At 38.8% G+C, this 18,704-nt stretch overlaps 1 protein-coding gene across 1 annotated transcript in view; it reads right to left on the minus strand.

Annotated features, from left to right (window-relative positions):
• The window catches only part of tox (thymocyte selection-associated high mobility group box), a 46,911-nt gene extending 28,207 nt beyond the window's left edge, over nucleotides 1–18,704 (minus strand). The window contains exons 1-2 of the mRNA XM_029454159.1: nucleotides 18,088–18,704; nucleotides 2,257–2,322 (exon numbers count right to left, since the gene is read on the minus strand). Of these exons, the coding sequence (XP_029310019.1) occupies nucleotides 2,257–2,322; nucleotides 18,088–18,192 (171 nt within the window). The 5' untranslated portion in view covers nucleotides 18,193–18,704. The remainder of the gene's footprint in view (nucleotides 1–2,256; nucleotides 2,323–18,087) is intronic.

Raw genomic sequence — 18,704 nt, forward strand, 5'->3', positions numbered from 1 at the left:
ATCTCTGGTGGTGTTTCTTATTAATATGGGCTTTGCTTGGTGGTGAGGTAATTCTGTACTCACAAACACACATCATACTCTCTAGAGGCTTCACTACGCTTTTGGAAACTACATAGTGAATGCAGTAACACCCACAGCCATATAAAAACAGTGTTTGCTGCATAGTGCTGTTCCAAGACTGTTGCTTAGTGATCTAAAAACAGCTGATCTTTAATACGTTGGTCATCGCACTGAGGTGACGTAACACGACAGCTGTACATACACCATCAACTACCCTTAAACCTGGATCTCACTCTATGCAATGAACGCAATGTTCCCTGGTGGAAATGTCCATCCATATATCTATTCGCTACACTTCTTATCCTGTTTAGCGTCTCAGGGGGCCGGAGCTTTAATCAGTACTCATTTCTGACATTCTGGACAGTTTCAAGGAAATGCCTTTAACAAAAAGGATTAGTCAATGAGCACACGTTTTTCATTCAGTTCAAATGCAAGCTAGTTGTGGAAATATTGATTATAGATTAATATACCAAGCCAAAATGAACTATTTAATTTAAAGTACCATTAAACACAATAAATGAATGAATGAATATCCATTGAGTTCAGCTTGGCCACTTCTATACTGTATTGTATATTTTCAATGTTGAAATCAAAGCAAATAAAGATGGTGAAGTCTGTTAAAGCCCAGCTCATTGTTTAGGTTACGGGTTTGGGACCTAAACAGTGACAGATAAGTTAATTTATTTATTTTTACTTGCTATAGTTTACATTCAGGAGACAGAATAAAAGCTGCAGTGGGTCTGGGTCACTCAGTGTTTGAACTGATCAGGGATCAGATAATAATTTCGGTGTCATTTTAGTGTAACTTTAGCTGCGAGGACAGAGACAGACAACCAGACTGCTTACTCACATAGTTGCACCATGAGAGCAGTAAAGACAACATCTTGGTGAGATGGATGGATTTATACTTTTTTAACATCTGGCTGGAATGCATCTCGGACTTTAATCCGTCTTGAACGCTTCTTGGATGCATTTACACTGAGCTCTGTGTAAATGAGGTCAGAGAGTCATTAGTGTTGAAGAGTTATCGGCATGATTTCTGAATGACAGTGGTCAGCCTGCAGTACAGGATTACTGCTCAGCATATTACATCAATAAATCACTTGAAAAACACCAAATTGTTATGAATTGATAAAGTTCTTTATCAATTAAAAGTTCTTTATCAATTCAGATCCAATTAAAGAAATCTTCAGCCCTTAAAAGGAAACATTAGTTCTGCTACAATTAGAGTCAAGCAACAAAAACTAGAAGTGTAAGAGACACAGGCCAATAATTATATCCTTCTTGATGATTCTTCTTGACATTTTTCAAGGGTTTAAAAGCAAATACTAAATTGATTGTAAACATATTGTCAGTTTATTAAGCAAACTAATTCTATAGAAACATCCCAAATAAAGGAACTACTTATAAAGACAGAATTGCATTTAATAAGTAACTCCTGCAGCAATCCACACTACTGCTCAATAATCCTACACAGTACTGCAGTAGTTCTCTGTTTGTGTAAGAAAAGAGAAAGCTTAGAGAAAGAAAATCATTGTAATGCTTTCTGTGCCTCAGGTTGAGTTCAGCATAAGTGATATTGATTTGTGGAACAGGATGGGAGGAAAAGTTGGTTTGATGCAACTCTAAATAACTGTAAAGACTGAAATAGCGAAAGGTGAGCTCAAAGACACAGTGGGGCATGGTCAAATGATCCTGAAGAAAGCGTCAGCAAGAATCCCATAAATAATATCATTAATGCACACTACTGTAAATTAATCTGATCATGGGCATAGTGGCAATATTGTTTCTCATCTCCACTGAAGCTCAGAAAGCTGTTCATCAGAGCTTTGGGTCTGAATGGCATTCCCAACTGCCAAGTGCAATAAAGCATGTGAAAGTAACTTGTTGAAGCCTCAGGGATCACATCTAAGGCGTCTAGTGACAGATGATACACCCAGTAAAACTGTTTCCTGCCATAATAAATAGCTGAATCCTAAGCGATGCTGATGTCCCTCGTCATTCCCTGCAGGGACTAAACAGAAACACGTTCATTAATAAATAGAACGTGTTTTGAAGAATGTTTTGACAAGACGCAGCACTTTCACAAATTATTAGTTCCCTTTATTGAAGATAGCTCAATGTAATTACAAACTAGGAAACGTCAGAGGATCATCATCATAGGGCCGTCACAAACACACACACATAAACACTAACCTGATTGGTTGAGGCAAAGTCAAGGCCGGCTTCTGGCATACCCAGGAACATGGTGTCCCCATCCAGCTGGAGAGAACAAAAACGCAAGAGCAACAATGTCAACAAACTATAATCAAACAAAGCAAACAGAGAACAGCCAGCAAGGAGACAATAAGTGGAGATGGAGGTAACAGATTACAGGGGAGCAGGCAGTATGAGCGATTAGTCCACTATCTGTATGCCATCTCCTTCACACGCTCAACATCCTGCTTATATAATATAGAAATACATTAAACTATAAATTAAATTATAAACCAATGTATATTATTACACAAAATGTATACATCTTAAATAGTGTAGTCATATGCCTAAAATGTCATTTCTATAAAGCATGTTTTGAGTATGTCGTTTGTTCACACTGGATCCAGAATAGTGCAATTGTATGTATACTAAATATTAATATTTGATTGTCTTGTTGATACTAGGGCTGCAACTAACGATTGTTTTCATTATTGATTAATCTGCTGACAATTTTCTTAATTAAGCATTTGCTCTATAAAGTGTCAGAAAGTAGTGAAAAGTGTCTTGTTTTGCCAGTCGAAAACCCAAAGATATTCTCTTTAATATGATATATAACAGAGAAAAGCAGGAAATCTACATATTGACTATGAGTAGTAGTATGCAACCTGCAGCACAGTGATGAAATATGTTAAATTCAAATGCAGACACATGCTGTGTTCAGGGCTGCAACTAATCATTATTTTCATATCCGATTAGCTTGCTAATTATTCTCTCAATTAATCTATGAATTGTTTTGAAATGTCAGAAAAAGCTTGTGACGACAGCGCTACAAAATAGCTTGTTTTATTGTAAAACAATACTATTATATATAACAAAAAAGAACATTAAATATTCACATTTGAGAACGTGAAACTTGTGATTAAAAACTTTTGCTTGAAAAATAACTAAAACAATTATTATCAAAATAGGTGGTGGTTACTTTTCTGTGGATCAGCTAATTGGTTAATCCACCAATCATTGCAGCGTTAGATATTTTGTGTATCTTGAATCTTAAGTGGAGCGCTTCAATATGTCCTGCAGATTAACACTGACCTCTTGTTAATGCAAATCAGTCTCTAGACTTGCACTAGTTTTAATACACCTTTCATACCTGACCCTCGTTTCCCATCTTAAGCAAATATTATCATAACATCCATCTTATTCAGTTTAAAATGTGTTTCCCAAAAGCTTTGTAGCTAAAGACAAATGATGGTAGATTAACGAGTGCCTCCTACACACTAATAGGAGTCTAAGAGCATCTGAAGAAGCTTCGCAACCTACTTTTATTACCAACATATTTATTCTTTGTTAGGTGGTGTTTGATGTAAAATGATTAAATAAAACAGACAAATTAACTCAACAACTGATTTGCAGAATTGCTGTCGTCCTCATCCTCCTCTCCCTCTTCTTAGCCAACATATTAATCTCTTCTGGCTAAAATGCCACTTTCCTGATGGGATATTCCACTGCTTCATTTTAGGTTTAATATAAAATTCAGAGTAGCGTCTGCCTCAAGCAGCTAAACCAATCAAAGTTTACTTTCTTAAGCTTACTTCCACCAAGTAACATGATTAATAAAAGGCGGCAAGCTGAACGTTGTCGACTGTTTACTGAACAATTCCACGTATTATAATGTAGAGCACAGCTCACAGTTTAATATGCAGGTTACTTGTTCAGTAGGCCTAAGTGTATTCTGCGTCATCTTCAGCACCACAGAAGCTCTAAACGGCTTGAGAGTGAACTCCCTCTTAAGTGCTTCTCTGGGAAATGTGTACAAAATGAAAAGTGTTTGTACAAACACTCTTTGAAAACCCTCTTAACTTAACGGGGCTTTGAGCAAGAAGGCCCTATAAAACAGTCAAATGAAGGGCTACAACTAACAGTTCTTTTCATTATAAATAAACATATTTGTTTTATGATTGATCAGTCAATAATGTATCATCTGTTGTGTCATTAAGAGCCCAAAGTGAGTCTTATTCTAGTTTCACACTGGTATAGAGTCTCATTTTGTGGGTCAAGGGTCAAAGAACCAAAAGTATTGTATTTAAAAGGATTGGAAAGGTTTGCACATTTTTTAAGCTGTAACCAGTAAATGTTTTATACTATGTTTTGATCAAAAATATTTTTCATTGTAAGAATTGTTGACACAACTATTATTCAATTGACCAAGGATGCTGGGACAGCTGTTGTTGTGTGTTGTTGTTGTTCCATGTAGTTGTTGTGTGTCTCTGTGGGCTGCAGATGACGCAGTTCTCTTAACTTACGGTAACTAAATGAATACATTATAGGTTTGGAACACTGCCACTGCCATTGGTAGCTTCAATCTAAAAACTGTAGTATCAACTGTAGTTAACTTTACTGGTCACAACCTACAGCCCACACCAGGAAAACAGAATAACAAATATATGCAAATAATTCATGGGCTCATAATCATTGTCTTAGTTGATAAACGCACACAGAAGAATATTTGAACAGGTGGGTAGAAGCAAAGTGCACACACACACACACACACTCACACACACACACAGGTGAACAGGTGGACAGACAGGTGTAACTGCCCTATCCATTCACCAGCTGTTGAGTATTATGCAAATTAGGTGTAGGTTTACAGAGTCAACAGAAAACACACACACACACACACACACACACACACACACACACACATTGTGTGGATTATAGAATTACCAGCTATTTTTAATGCTTCACATGGAACATATATACACATGTGAAAAACAACAACAGTCACAGGAATGGTGAGAGCAGAGGATGAGATCTTCACCTCAGTCTCGTCTGTGTGCCTGATCTTAACTCTTACTTTCTGGGAACAACCAAAGTTTTTCTGACTAAACCGAGAGGAGGAAGAGAAGATCAAATGTGCAGACCTCACTGTCAATTAGCTTCTTCCACTTAACTTTGACAAGACCTGATGGAAGACCACGTGGATCACACACAGACACACACAAACATACAGCCTACATGCAGGCACGGAGAAGCAGACGCACACAATAGGCTTAATGTAACAATGGCTTTTAAAAAGAATAAGATACCATGTAGTAAAACATAATATAAAATACCTTATGTGTGTAAAACTAGTTTTGAGCAGTGTGTTTAACCCGTGTTTGCCAACATGGAACTGACCCACACTGACTCTTTTTACAGTGGACCCAGGGACATTCCAAATGCATTGTGTGTGTACTGTCTGCCACTTAAGATTTTCATGGAATCAACAGCTGTTTTTGATACTATTTATGGTCTGCATTTTTGCAGCGATAACCATTTTACATTCTGTAATTACTGCTACTGCTGCTTCACATTACATCACTCGAGAGGCCAACTGTTAAACTCCTCAGCAAGATACTACTCACACCGTGTGCAGCATGAAATTAGATCGTGTTTGCTCATGGCGTGATGGAAAAATGCCAGTTACTGCCCGACTTCTTGATTAAAACAATGTGAGCTTGGTGCCTCCCGAATTCTGGGACCTGTAATATAAAACCGCACTTGCTGTTACCGCGGTAACCATGCCTGTGATCGACCAGGAGTGAAATCTTTAGGATTATACCTTTAAAGGCTACACAGAGGTCACACGTATCGTACAGCAGTTAAACATGTTTATAATGTCACCGGCTTACATCCTCAACAAGAAGTGTCAGCACAGCTCCACACTACCTGTAGCACTACCTGACACCTTTTTGCAGATCACCTGATTCAGGCATTATACCTGCCACCACATGTGCTGCATGCATTTAGCAGGTTTACTTGCTCTTGCTGCTATGTAGCATCCCTCACACCAGCACAACCCAATGGAGCACAGGCAGTGTGAGCACCTGCCCGTGCTCTTATCTAAAGCAGCCTCACCAGCTGAAGGCTCTGGTCTAACCCTAATGTCACGCCCAAACACTGTAGAGGACACATCAAGTTCTCTGTTTAATTCTCAGAATCAATAACCGTCAGTTTAAAGGAGAACTGCAACGATTAGTTCATTATCTGCAATTAATTTGATAATTGATTGAATGCTTTTTCAAAGCAAATTGTCAAATATTTGCTAGTTCCAGCTTCATAAATGTGAGGAATTTATGTTTTTAGTTTTTAATTGTTCAATTATAAAAAAATTCTGAAATTTCAAAACAATTTATCAATGAATCAAGAAAATAACTGGCAGATGAATAATGGTTATTTGCAGCCTTGGTTTACAGCAAATAGTAACAAAGGTTATCTTGCCACAACACTTGGATCCATCACTAGTGTTGAAATAAGTCAAACACAAAACCTGGTTCAACTATGTGCCTGGACTATTGTAGGATTTTGCTCACCTAAACTTTGGCAGCATATATTTGTTTTAAATCCAAATTTTACCGGATTTTCAAAAGCATTAAGAATGACCACTACAAAGAAAGCAACAACTATCTGTACTATACATACAATATAATGCATTGCACACACAAATACATACTATTACGAACAAATAATCCTAAATCATAGTGTCAGATATGGGAGAAACAGCAGTTAAGAGGGAAGCCACTGGCTTCTCTCCTACGATGTAGACATGTGTAGTGCCATGGCCGGTTGGGCTCGAGCGTAATGCAAGTCTGTCTAATATCCTGTGATCTTCTTTGGCTGGCATTTGTTTAACAAATGAGGAAGTTAGAAAAACAAATCTTTCTAATATTTACTGTTTTACCATCTTGCAAATCTGCATATGCAATAAGTCATTTTTCAAGCAAAACTAACATTCTCTGGTTTCAGCTTCTTGAATGTGAAGACTTGCTGCTTTTATTCATCATACATGACAAAGTAAATTCTAGCATTTCATAGACTAAATGATTAATCAATCAATCAATTCAAGAATTGGCAGATTAATCAATAATTAAAATAATTGTTGTTTTCTTTCCAGAGAAAGAAAATCCAGAGTATTGCCACCTCTCAAAAAAGTACTTTTACAGTACGAGTCGTGCGTGTGCGTTGCAAACCTTACAGTGAGAGAACTAAAGAGGAAAGCAAGGGTTGTAGTCAAACCAAATTACCCTCTCTCTTTCTCCCCCCTTCATGCCTCTGTCTCTCACTCTCTCATCTCTCTGCTCGGTGTGTGTGCATGTGTGTGCGTGCGTGCGTGCGTCCATGTGTGTGTGTGCGTGCGTGCGTGCGTGTGTGTGTGTGTGTGTGTGTGTGTGTGTGTGTGTGTGTGTGTGTGTGCGTGCGTGTTTGTGTGGGTAAAGCAATGGTTTGAATAACAAGCAGCCAGCTAAGTGGGTCAGGGTCGGAGGAAGGGGGGAGAAAGGGGGAGAGAGACTATTAGGATGACAGACAAGGACAAAGGAAAAGAGAGAAATACAGTGTATCGAGGAAAAAGGGAGCAGCGTGAGGAAGAGAAAGAAAAAGATGTTGGGAGAAATTAAATGTAATGGATAAGATAAGAAGATGGAGAAGGAGGTAAAGCAAGAGAATATTATGGAGCCAGGTAGGGGGTAAGATGTAAATTGGATGAGTGTGATTTCATGCCCCTTTCCTTCAGACCTAAAATTCAGCTAATCATATCCTCTTCAACTAAATTGGAAATATTAGTTCATCCTTTTAAAAGTAATAATACAGAAATTAATGTAAATCAGTATTCAATCAGAACATATTTGATGAGATTAAATACTGAAGAATCACGAAAAAATAGGACTCAGCTCACCTCACTGTTAAAAAAAATGTTTAAGCGTAAAATGATGAATGTGATTAAACTAGAATACAGCATACATACGGATGTTTTTTGGATAGTTAATAATCGTGTTGCAAGGCTATCTTAGTGTAAATGTGTCAAAAACACAGTTTAATTGCTGGAGACCATTTTTATCAGTTGTGGGTTTGGGTGGCGTGTGAAACTATTTGGCTGGACTGGACTGAATGGATTTCAGTTGACTCTAAACTGCATCAGGGGACATAAATGAAGTCAGTACAGTGTGAGATAGATGGAGAAAGAGAGAGGAAGAGTAATGGCTGACCTGTGTGTGTTTGTGTGTGTGTGAGAGAGAGAGAGAGAGAGAGACAGAGAGACAGAGAGAACGAGAGAGAGAGAGAGAGACAGAGAGACAGAGAGAGAGAACAAGAGAGAGAGAGGAGAATGAGAATGAGAGAAGAGAGAGAGAGAGAGGAGAGACAAGAGAGAATAGAGAGAGAGAGAGAGAGAGAACAACAAGAGAGAGAGAGAGAGAGATATGATAGAGAGAGCCCAGAGAGATAGAGAAGAGATAGAGCAGAGATAGATCGTAGAGATAGATAGATAGAGAGATATATATAGAGATATATATATAGAGACTCTAAGCTACCAATGCTATTATCGCAGCCCCTCTCTCTAATCTTCTCTAGATCTTCTCTGCTCTTCTCTCTCTCTCTCTCTCTCTCCTCCCTTCTCTCCCCCTCTCTCTCTCTCTCCCCCTCTCTCCTCTGCTCTCTCCCCCCTTATCTCTCTCTCTCCTCTCTCTCTCCTCCTCTCTTCTCTCTCTCCTTCTCTCTGCTACCTATCCCTCTCCATCTCTCTCTCTCTCTCTCTTCTCCCTCTCTCTCTCCCCCCACTCTCTCTCTCTCTCTCTCTCTCTCTCTCGCTCTCTCTCTCTCTCCCTCTCTCTCTCTCTCTCTCTCTCTGCGAGAGAGAGAACGAGAGAGAGAGAGAGAGGGAGATTCACACAGCTGTGGTAGTTTAGCTCAGCAATTGTTTACCTGTCTTATCTCTGTCACCATGACAGCAATATAAACCAAGTTTTATTGGCTAAACTTCATTCACCCTGACTACAAGTCTAGATTGAGTGTGCATAGGGTATCACTTTTGTGTGCATCTCTTACAAGTGTGTAAGAATTCTTCCAGTAAAGACAGACAGGTTTTTATTGACAGTTTGTGAACAATGCCTGATTAAATTATACAATCTGATTGAATATGCATCTCTGGAGTTTCTGAAATACTTTCTTTCCATCAGTGAATAATTGCTCAAGATTTGTTTTATTTTCTTGGTTGAGACAAAGTACTATGCTGAGGTCTAATGCTAATGCTTCTAATTCAGTGTTCAAATGTCTCTGGCTATCATGGAGAGGGGGAGACAAGATGATCATTACATATGGGGATAACGGCACACATTTTCAGACAGTCCTTGCTTGAAGAAATTGAAAGTGTTGCCCTCTGTTACCCTGCTTACTCTCTCACCTCCGCACAGCTCGCCAATCAGTGCCTCTTTATTTCTGTCACAGAATGCACACTATCCTGATGATACATCATTGGTAACTTTATCAATATTTCTAAATACGACTACTGACACTGCTAAACTAAACTTACTCCTGATCTCTGACAGCAGGACTTGAAGCTCCGCTTTACTTTTGAGCTACATTGTTGTGAATGAAACTTGCCCACAAACAGAACAGGTAGGATTATATAAAAAGGTGGGGTTGTAATTTATGCTAATGATAAAATATCACAAATGCGCAGCTCATGAAAACGTGCCGTTACTCAAGTTAAGGTAAGCAATTTACGGCAAGTCCGTGCAGTTAAAAGAGTTCTCTGAATCCGCGTGCACGAGCCTCATGGAAGAAGTAATAAGGTTAAAGATAAGAACACCAATATGTTGTGACATGAGAGTGTGTCTTTCTAAGTCGGATACGAGAGAGGTGAAATCCACTGAACAGAAGTAGCAGAAAGCTTTGTTTGGCAAGTCAAGTTTACGATACCACAATGAAACAGGCTCAACACAGACATGAGTTTACGCATTCAAATGTGACTTATTTATTTGAATCTATCCACAGTAATTAGCACTACACCATCACAGTTATCATTGTATGATCGTGAACAAAAGCTGAGTGCTAAAGAAAAATGGGACGCAACAACTCCTGAATAATTCTTCAGGAACTGATCCAATCTCTTCCACCACAAGTTAATTGATCCAAGTTATTGTCACTAATACAGGACACAACAGGCAGAACAATGCAGCAATTATTGCAGTATGTGATTTGATTGCAATATGTTTGTTTTGGAAACTAAATCCTGATAATTAGTCTCTTCTGGCAGAGTTCTATCTCCGCCCATCTGTTCCATTTGGCATCCCTCCACCAACCAGGAGTCCCTCATCGCTCCGTCCCCATGATTCAACCAACTGAAACGCTTTCAGACCCACCGAAACACAAGCAACAGTGCTGAAAGTCACCCAATCATCAGCGAGCTTAAAAGGAGGGGAGAGCGGGGGGTGGTCTGGCAAGGTGTTCAGTAGTGGGAATGACAGCCAACATGGACAGACGGACAGACAGATTGGCTGGTTTTGTTCTGATAGATAATTAGATGAGATGCCGACACTGTGGCTGGTAAGAAAACTGTAGGAGTGACAATGCAATAGTGTGATACCGGGCCATAAGATAAGATAGGATAAGATAAGATAAAAACCCAGATACTTCTGATCAGGGTTGCAAAGGGTCAGAACATTTCCACAACATTTCTGAGGGAAGTTAAGCTCGGGAATACTTCAATTTATATATAAAAATAAATATTTTAATTGCAAACTTATTGTGAGGGAAATACACGTAAAAAAGCAATACTAGGTCTTATGGCATGTTTTTGTTAAAAGTCTGCCCATTTAATTGAATGGTAACAATGCACTGAATTCAGCAGCACACTCTTTTATTACATTTATAGATCATTTGCCAGCATCCTGTTAAATAGGAATTCAGTCAAAGGAAAAGCCTCTGCGTACACAGTGCATGACATGTGTAGCTCACACTACTGCACGGTCTGAGCCAAAGACCTACATGCTTTCATATAAGATTTGATTGTATTACTGGAGTGAATATATTTCATATTCCTTTTATGATATTTCAGTTAAGCAAGAAGATAGCAGCCTAAAGCAAATCAGTTTATAACTTGTTACACATTATGCTAGTGTGTGGGATGTAGCTTGATTGAGTTTAATTTAATTTCTTACCATTTATTCTTTATTGTAAAATATGTATTTTAGAAATGAGTTATTCACTTTAAACCCTGCGTATACAAGTATCTTTCCACGTTAGTTAACTTGCCAGATAGCTAACTCACCATATGACACATTGTTTGTATTTGACTAATTAATAGATTCATTTGGCAAATTAGAGGATCATGTCTGCTTATGATATGGTACAAAATGTGTTTCTATATGCATATGACATGGTAAATACAGCCTGAGCAAATAACCCCAATATTTCCACTTTACTCGTTATTTCCGTTTAATTGACAATGTTTCCACCTTGAATAATTCTGGATTTGGCAACCCTACTGCTGATATATCACATAAAGCAGTAAGCAGACAAGCTGATTGTGTTACTATATACATATATAAATATACTGACAAATCCATTCTAATTAATTTTTGTAATCCTAACTGACAAAAATTGTTCTTAAAAAATGGCAGTATTGCCGTGAGGGTTTGTTGCAGAGTGGATCATCCTGTTTATGCCATGGCTACTTGCCAGTGATCATAATATACAGTAAGTTCAGTCAGCCAACTGACAGTGAGGAGCAGATGTATTATTACATGAACACTGAGTGTACCCTGCAGGTAAAAACTAAGCCCCAAGTGTGATGATAATAAATTGTCCCCCAAGGTTACTTAGCATCAGAGCCTACAGGTGGATACTAGAGTGGAGGCGGGGTTATGAAATACTATTCAAATGAGCTGCAGCATCAGAGGCTTCAGTACAACAGATTTCTGTAAAGGGTGTTTTGGTTATTTGTTGCATGTGCAGTGAGAAGAGTATGTCATGTGTGAGTATCAGTGATTCCCCTACAATTGTTTCAAGGGGGGCACACGCCCCCCCCAACGGAGCCCTCACTGAAATGCAAGGTGTTTTTTATTGGGGGGGGGGGGGTTATATTCACAACTCACTTTTCACATTGAACAGGTGCTCTTTTATTAGATAAACTAAACGCTTATGTTCATCTAATTTATGTACACGTTTCAGTGGGTACTGTCTACTTTGCACATTCACATTCTCTCCTCCGCTCTGTTTTGCGAAGGGCGGGGCTTCGGTCCCGACACACACGTGCGCACACACCTACAGTCAGAGACAGAGCGGAGGAAAGGAGAGGAGGGAACTAAATAGAAACGTTAAAGTTTCTCAACTTTCAAATCCTCCCCTTTTTCATGTTGCTAAGCAGTCCCGCATCTTCTGTCACACTGCATTCAGTGTGTCTTCACCGTAACAGCTGAAAGCAGTATCATTTCAGATACAAGTATTGTTTAAAACAATGAGGATGATGATGATGATGATGATACTACTCCAGAGCCATGCATATATCTGAGTGTAGTTTAAAAGTGGCAAACGATATCGTCGGGATCACTTTCAGAGCGATTTGATGAACGATACTCTGACAGCTGACAGCCAATCAAAATCCATCCAATTTACAGGGCGTCACGATCAACACGTCTTCATTGAGTCTTCAACACTCCTGTTTGATAAAACAAATAGTGTTTATAAAGATCAAGAAGAAAGACATCTGTGATACAACTGGGCTCATCCTCACTGGGCTCAGTGTTTTGTTATCATTATTATTATTAATAACGCAGAAGAGGAGACAATTAAGAATTGCTAACGCTAGCTAGTAGGCTATCTAGCATTACCTCAGGAAGCCTAATGACAACTGTCTCGCCTCCTTACGATCAATAATTTGTTTAATGCCCAGGGGCACGTAATGGTTCCTCAGTGTGGACGCTCACATCCTTATAGTCATCGCTCTTGGTGTGGATGGGCCTTTATAGTTCTTACTGCTCTTGATGACTTTTCTCATTCCGTCCTCTATTTAGTTTTACTGTGTTTCTCTTAGCTTCTCTACATTCTTCTCATCATGTCCCCTGACTTTTTGCTGCTCTCCTTCAATCTATATTCTCCTGTTCTTTACTAAGGCCTACTTTGTTCCTCCCTGTTCTCTCCCTCTCTATTTGCTTTAGAAATACCTCACCCAGCTTTCACAATCATCATGTTTACATTAGGCTCTCTCCCCCTCTCTCCTCCCCTCTCTCTCGCCCTCTCTCTCTCTCCCCCTTCCCCCTGTCCCATCCCATCTCTCTTATTTTCGCTTTCTCTTGTTCTTTCTTTCCAAGGTTTAATTCAATAGTGATGTATACTGCTCCACCACATATACTTGTGTAATTTCCTACAGATGCTAAAGTCCCCTCATAATATTGCAATGTTACAATCAATTAACTTCTGTATCAAATGAATTGCTCCTATTCACATCTGTGGAGACTCATTATGAGCACCGTCATCCAATCAGAGCTCAGCGTGGCTCACTCACTTCTGTTCATCCAACCAGCCCTCCATGTGACTAAACTGTGCACGTGCATCACACAGCCACACTGAGTCTGACACTTTTTTATGGCTTTAAGATTACATTGATGTTAAAAGATCACTGAGTTTGGGCCAAAAGAGAAAGATTTATAGAAATGAATATATACCAAATATGTTTTGACTAGCCAATAGAGCAGTGATAATAATTTGTAGATTTGCACAGCTTTGTAATTCAACAAAGCGTGTTTGCCTGACATAATTGCCACTATGTTTACAACCATATTCAGACTATGACTAAACTTCATACTGTTTTGCAATGAGGTTTCATTCAAATGCTATGTTGTGTAGTTGGACTGCTAGACCCTAACACCTTCCAAGGACATATCTTTCACCAAATTACATTAACCTAAAGCATCTGATTATTGTTAATCTTATTTCAGTGTAAATTCTATACATTTGATAAGATTAGTACAAGTAGTATAAAGGGTGCTTCAGAGGAAAAGGGAAACTAAATTACATTCTTTCAGACCATCAAGTTATTTCTATTTATAATGATGCTTTGATCATCAACAACTGTAAATCACAGTTTACTGGGGCTGTACTGAATACGTTGAAGCTTTGCATGTCTATTCATTCTGTTTTAAGCAAGTATATCTAATATTATGTATAAGTATTATACTATTTGTAGAATTAGATTCAACTGGCTACATACATTCTTTAACATTTAGAATAACTCCAGAGCGTTGTAAAGTCAAGATTTATTGAAAAAAGATAAATGCGATCATATCTATAACTCAAACACGTGTTTATCTAACAAAGTATTTTGCTTCAATCCATATGTGTTGGTGTTTAGCCTTTCAAAAACAACATTTTCATTGCGGTCAAAAAACAGTTTGCTCTCCAGCTTTCAGCACACAAAGGGAGGCCCGCACTGACACGTTACAAAGATTAGCCACTTCATTCAAATTGAGGATTTTGTTTGTGTATATGATATTCAAAGCTTTATTCAAAAACATCAATAGAAGCTTCAAATGTAAAAACAAAAGTGACATTCAGTACAGCTCTACAGTTTACGGTCATTTTTTGTACTTAAACCTCAATACAATCTATTTTACAACACAATCACCTCACAAAGCATCATAGAAACCATTTCAATGAGACAAAGACCAGATTTACATCTTCTGTGTACATACAACTACAGATGAAAAATAGTATTATAGCAACGCAATGCAATACACGGTATTTAGAATGTGTGGAGGACGAGCATGGAAACACTGTTTTGGTTTTGAAATGTTAACTGCTCTAAACAGTCAAGTCACTCATTTCAAATTCAAACTATCCAAGAATGTAATGTATATTAAAATATCAACATTATCCTACGTATCCTAGTTCCTTATCAAGGGCACACCATGTTGTGAAATATTCCTTTTCAGAGGTAAATGTGCAGAGAATCATTCTGTTTAATTGAAATGGAAAATGTAGACCAACACTGGTACGTCTTCACATTTACACATCTGTAGGACTTACCTCTCTTCACACACACACACACACGCACGCACGCACGCCCGTGCACACACACACGCATGCGCACGCACACACACACACACACACACACACATACACACACACACACACACACACACACACACACACACACAGTTCTCTGCTCAACCTCTCTGTGCTCTGTTCGCTTCATTATTTTTTTCTCTGAATTATTTTTTTCTGTGCTTCCTACTTTCCTCTCCTACTTCCTGTCTCTCTCTCTCCTCGGCTGCTTTTTCTCTCTCCCTTTTTATATACCCTCTGTCTCTCTTTCTCTTTTTTCTCTCTGTTCCCCCACACAGTAATATGATCTGTTCTATCAGGCCGACACAGCCGTGAATCAAAAGACAGAGAGAGAGAAACATAGTACAAACCTTAGTGGCCCCACCCCCACTACTCTCTCTCTTCCCCTCTCTCTCTCTCTCTCTCTCTCTCTCTCTCTCTCATCTACAACATCCCTACCCCCAACCACCCTCTTCTCTCTCCCTCTCTCTTCAGTCCCTACCCCCAACCACACCACACAGCTCTCTCTCTACATCCCCAGCGTCTATCTTCCATCTCTCCCTTCCTCTTTCTGAAACAAATATACTCACTGACAAAAACACAATGCATGGCTGTATGATTCTGTGTGCACAACATCTCTACACGTTAGATTCTAAACTTAAAAGCAGCATATTGGCATACAGCACGCAATACACAATACTGAGGGTTAAATAAAACATAGTACATAACTATAATCTAACTCATAGACATTGATGTGATATTCTGTTCATGCCTAATCAGCATTTATTAAGGTCAGAGGTCACAGTCAGCTGCACTACGTGTAGGGAATCAGATGCTGTGCACCAATTTCAAACTACATAATGTATGTATAATGTAATAATGTATAAAGTACTGTATACAAGAAATCATTTGTTCTGCGTCAGACATCAATCAAACTGTATCTTCAGACTGACACTGGCAATTACATATAACAACGAGAAAGGAAAATCTTTTCCCAGAGATTTTTTGTTTTCCAATATCTTTGTGGAGCTGTCTCTCCACACTTTTCTTTTTTTACAGCTGTAGGTAGTGTCTCCATTTTCTTTGTACATTGTATGGTGGAACTTAGACTTTATTTTTTCTGCAATGACCACTCAAGGAGGCTTATAAAGATAGTTGCACATGTAACAAAGCAATAGTGTACATTAAGAGCACACTACATACCTAAAGCTAGGGCAGAACTCTAAAACTGAATTTCTCCATAACAAATCATGCAAAAGCACCAATTTAAATCTTGTGTTTACCAGAGGTGTGCTTGTGCGTTTCTTCAGCATGAAGAAATTACTAATCGACCAAAACGACCAATTAGGCGACTAATTGACTAAGAGAGCCCAAACGAAACAGTGCTTAATATGAGTACTTAATATGGAACTAAAGTCAGTACAGTGGTGGCACTAGCAGATAGTTTAAACCAGCGTTACTGGTGAAAGCAAAGTTCTTGTAACCACAACATCATGCTGTTGTTACTGAGGGCTTACACAGAGAAAAAGCAGGCTGTCAGTGGTGCTGTGAGGGAGCAGTTCATAAATGTGAGCAAGCAGGGCAAGATGAGACAACTTGACTGTTAATAATCCGATCAATCATTAAATTGTACACCAGCCACTCAGTGATGACAGCATATTCTGACATCACTCAATCCACTTACTCCATGACAGAGGTAGATTCATTTAAAAGCAGCCAGCAACAGAAAAGAAAGTGGTCCCCCAAGTACTGTAAGTGTTAATAAGCCTTGGGCCAGCAGTGAACCTTAGTAACAATTGGCTCAGTGTGGGTCCCACAGTGCTATAATTATGTAAAAATACGAGCATTAATGTACAGTCAGCAAAGCTTTTTAATGGATATTACATGATGAGATTTCAGTTTACATCCCTGCTTCTTGTACAAATTTCGGCCTTGCTGTGTGTGTATTCTGATCATTTTCCTTTATATATCCTTTATACGTCATGTCCATAATTAAATTGAGAGAACTCCATACAGCATGACTGAAGCCTGCCACCATTTGACAAGTAAACTAGTGAATTAAAGTCATTTAAAAACTTACATTTTAACATTGTTTTGTACTCATAACAGAAATTTACATTTATTTATCCATCTATATTAAATACTGGGGGGAAAATGTTTTAAATTGCATTTTATAACCCAACAACAACAGGAATGTGTTCCATTGTATTGTTCTAAGATTGAAGAGTGATTAATAATCATCATAAGTCATTTAGTCTAATAGCCACACTCATCAGCTGCACCTAGTTAAATAATTACGCAATTCATCACTGTCAAATGAGCAGGGTCCCACTGCTCAAGTGTGTAGTAAGATACCCAGACACTTTACTCTGAAAAGCATCCCTTTGCAGACATAGATACATGGATAGATGGATGGATGTTTGTTGTGAATCTGACCATGACCTTTGCACTTGCTCTGGAAGGAGAAAGACAAAAGAGCTTCCCAGATACCACTTAACTTAATTATTACTAAACAAAAAATTAGAATTAATAAATATTAACTATTTTAATCATACCAAAAGATAACAATGCATTTTCCTCTCACTATAACTTGCCGTGTATTTCATTCTAACCATAACTCTTCTGTTTGTAATGCAGTGCATATGTAATTAACTTTCAATTACCAGTGAAGCTTTAATTAAAGGTTTCATTACGTCACTGACAACTGACTGATAGTAAAATGACAGCCTGCGTATCGTCCAGTGAGTGAGAAATAAAAGAGTAACACTGGAATCAAGTACCTCCAAAGCTGCGTTAATAAGTGAAGCCTAATAACGCAATTAATAACCACTTAATTGGCAGGGCAAGTACGATGAATTCACAGAGAGATTAGATAGCTAAGGTAATTAAAATAGGACGCCACAAATGTGTCTTTCATCTCCAGACAATGGGAAAAACAAGTAGACTATGCAGGTTCCTTCTTTCTTTGCTTACCTTGTTGGTCCCAAAGCCCGGGTCAGGGTAGGAGAGTTGCCCCAGCCTGGTGTGGTCTGACGCGGCCAGAGACTGAGGAGGAGGCGGGTAAACTGTTACATCCATGGCTGAAAATACATCCACTTCTCCGTCTGTCTTTCCTTTCGATTTTCTTTCTTCTCTTATCTAAGTGAATGTTCGATAACCTTAATGTTGTTTTTACAAAGTTGGATGTTTTTGGCGAGTCCCTAAGCGACCAAACAGAGAAACTACCACGGTGCAATAAAACACGCTTCTTTTGGAAAATAAATGAAGGATTCAAGAAGATCGGAGAAATTGGCCTAAACCAAGCAAATGGAGTCAGTGAAGTTTAGATAGATGCTCTCCGCTCCACACCGGCTTTCATGCTCCAGTAACTGCTGCTGTGAGTAGCAAACTTCCCGATAAACCCACTTCTTCAATGCCTGATGTTAAAACCAAACGGCAATGGTGCACTTTGAAAAGCGTCGTCCTTTTAACGGAGCATGTATCCAGTGGTGTTTGTTTCGGACAGGGGACGTTGTTGGACCCCGTCTGTCCCTGTTTGGGACTCTGTGTTTTCAATGTTCCTCCGTTGCTCCTGCTGCTGCCGCGCGTGT

Source organism: Cottoperca gobio, chromosome 17 (genome assembly GCF_900634415.1).
Source record: "Cottoperca gobio chromosome 17, fCotGob3.1, whole genome shotgun sequence".
In the NCBI taxonomy this organism is placed as follows: domain Eukaryota; kingdom Metazoa; phylum Chordata; class Actinopteri; order Perciformes; family Bovichtidae; genus Cottoperca; species Cottoperca gobio.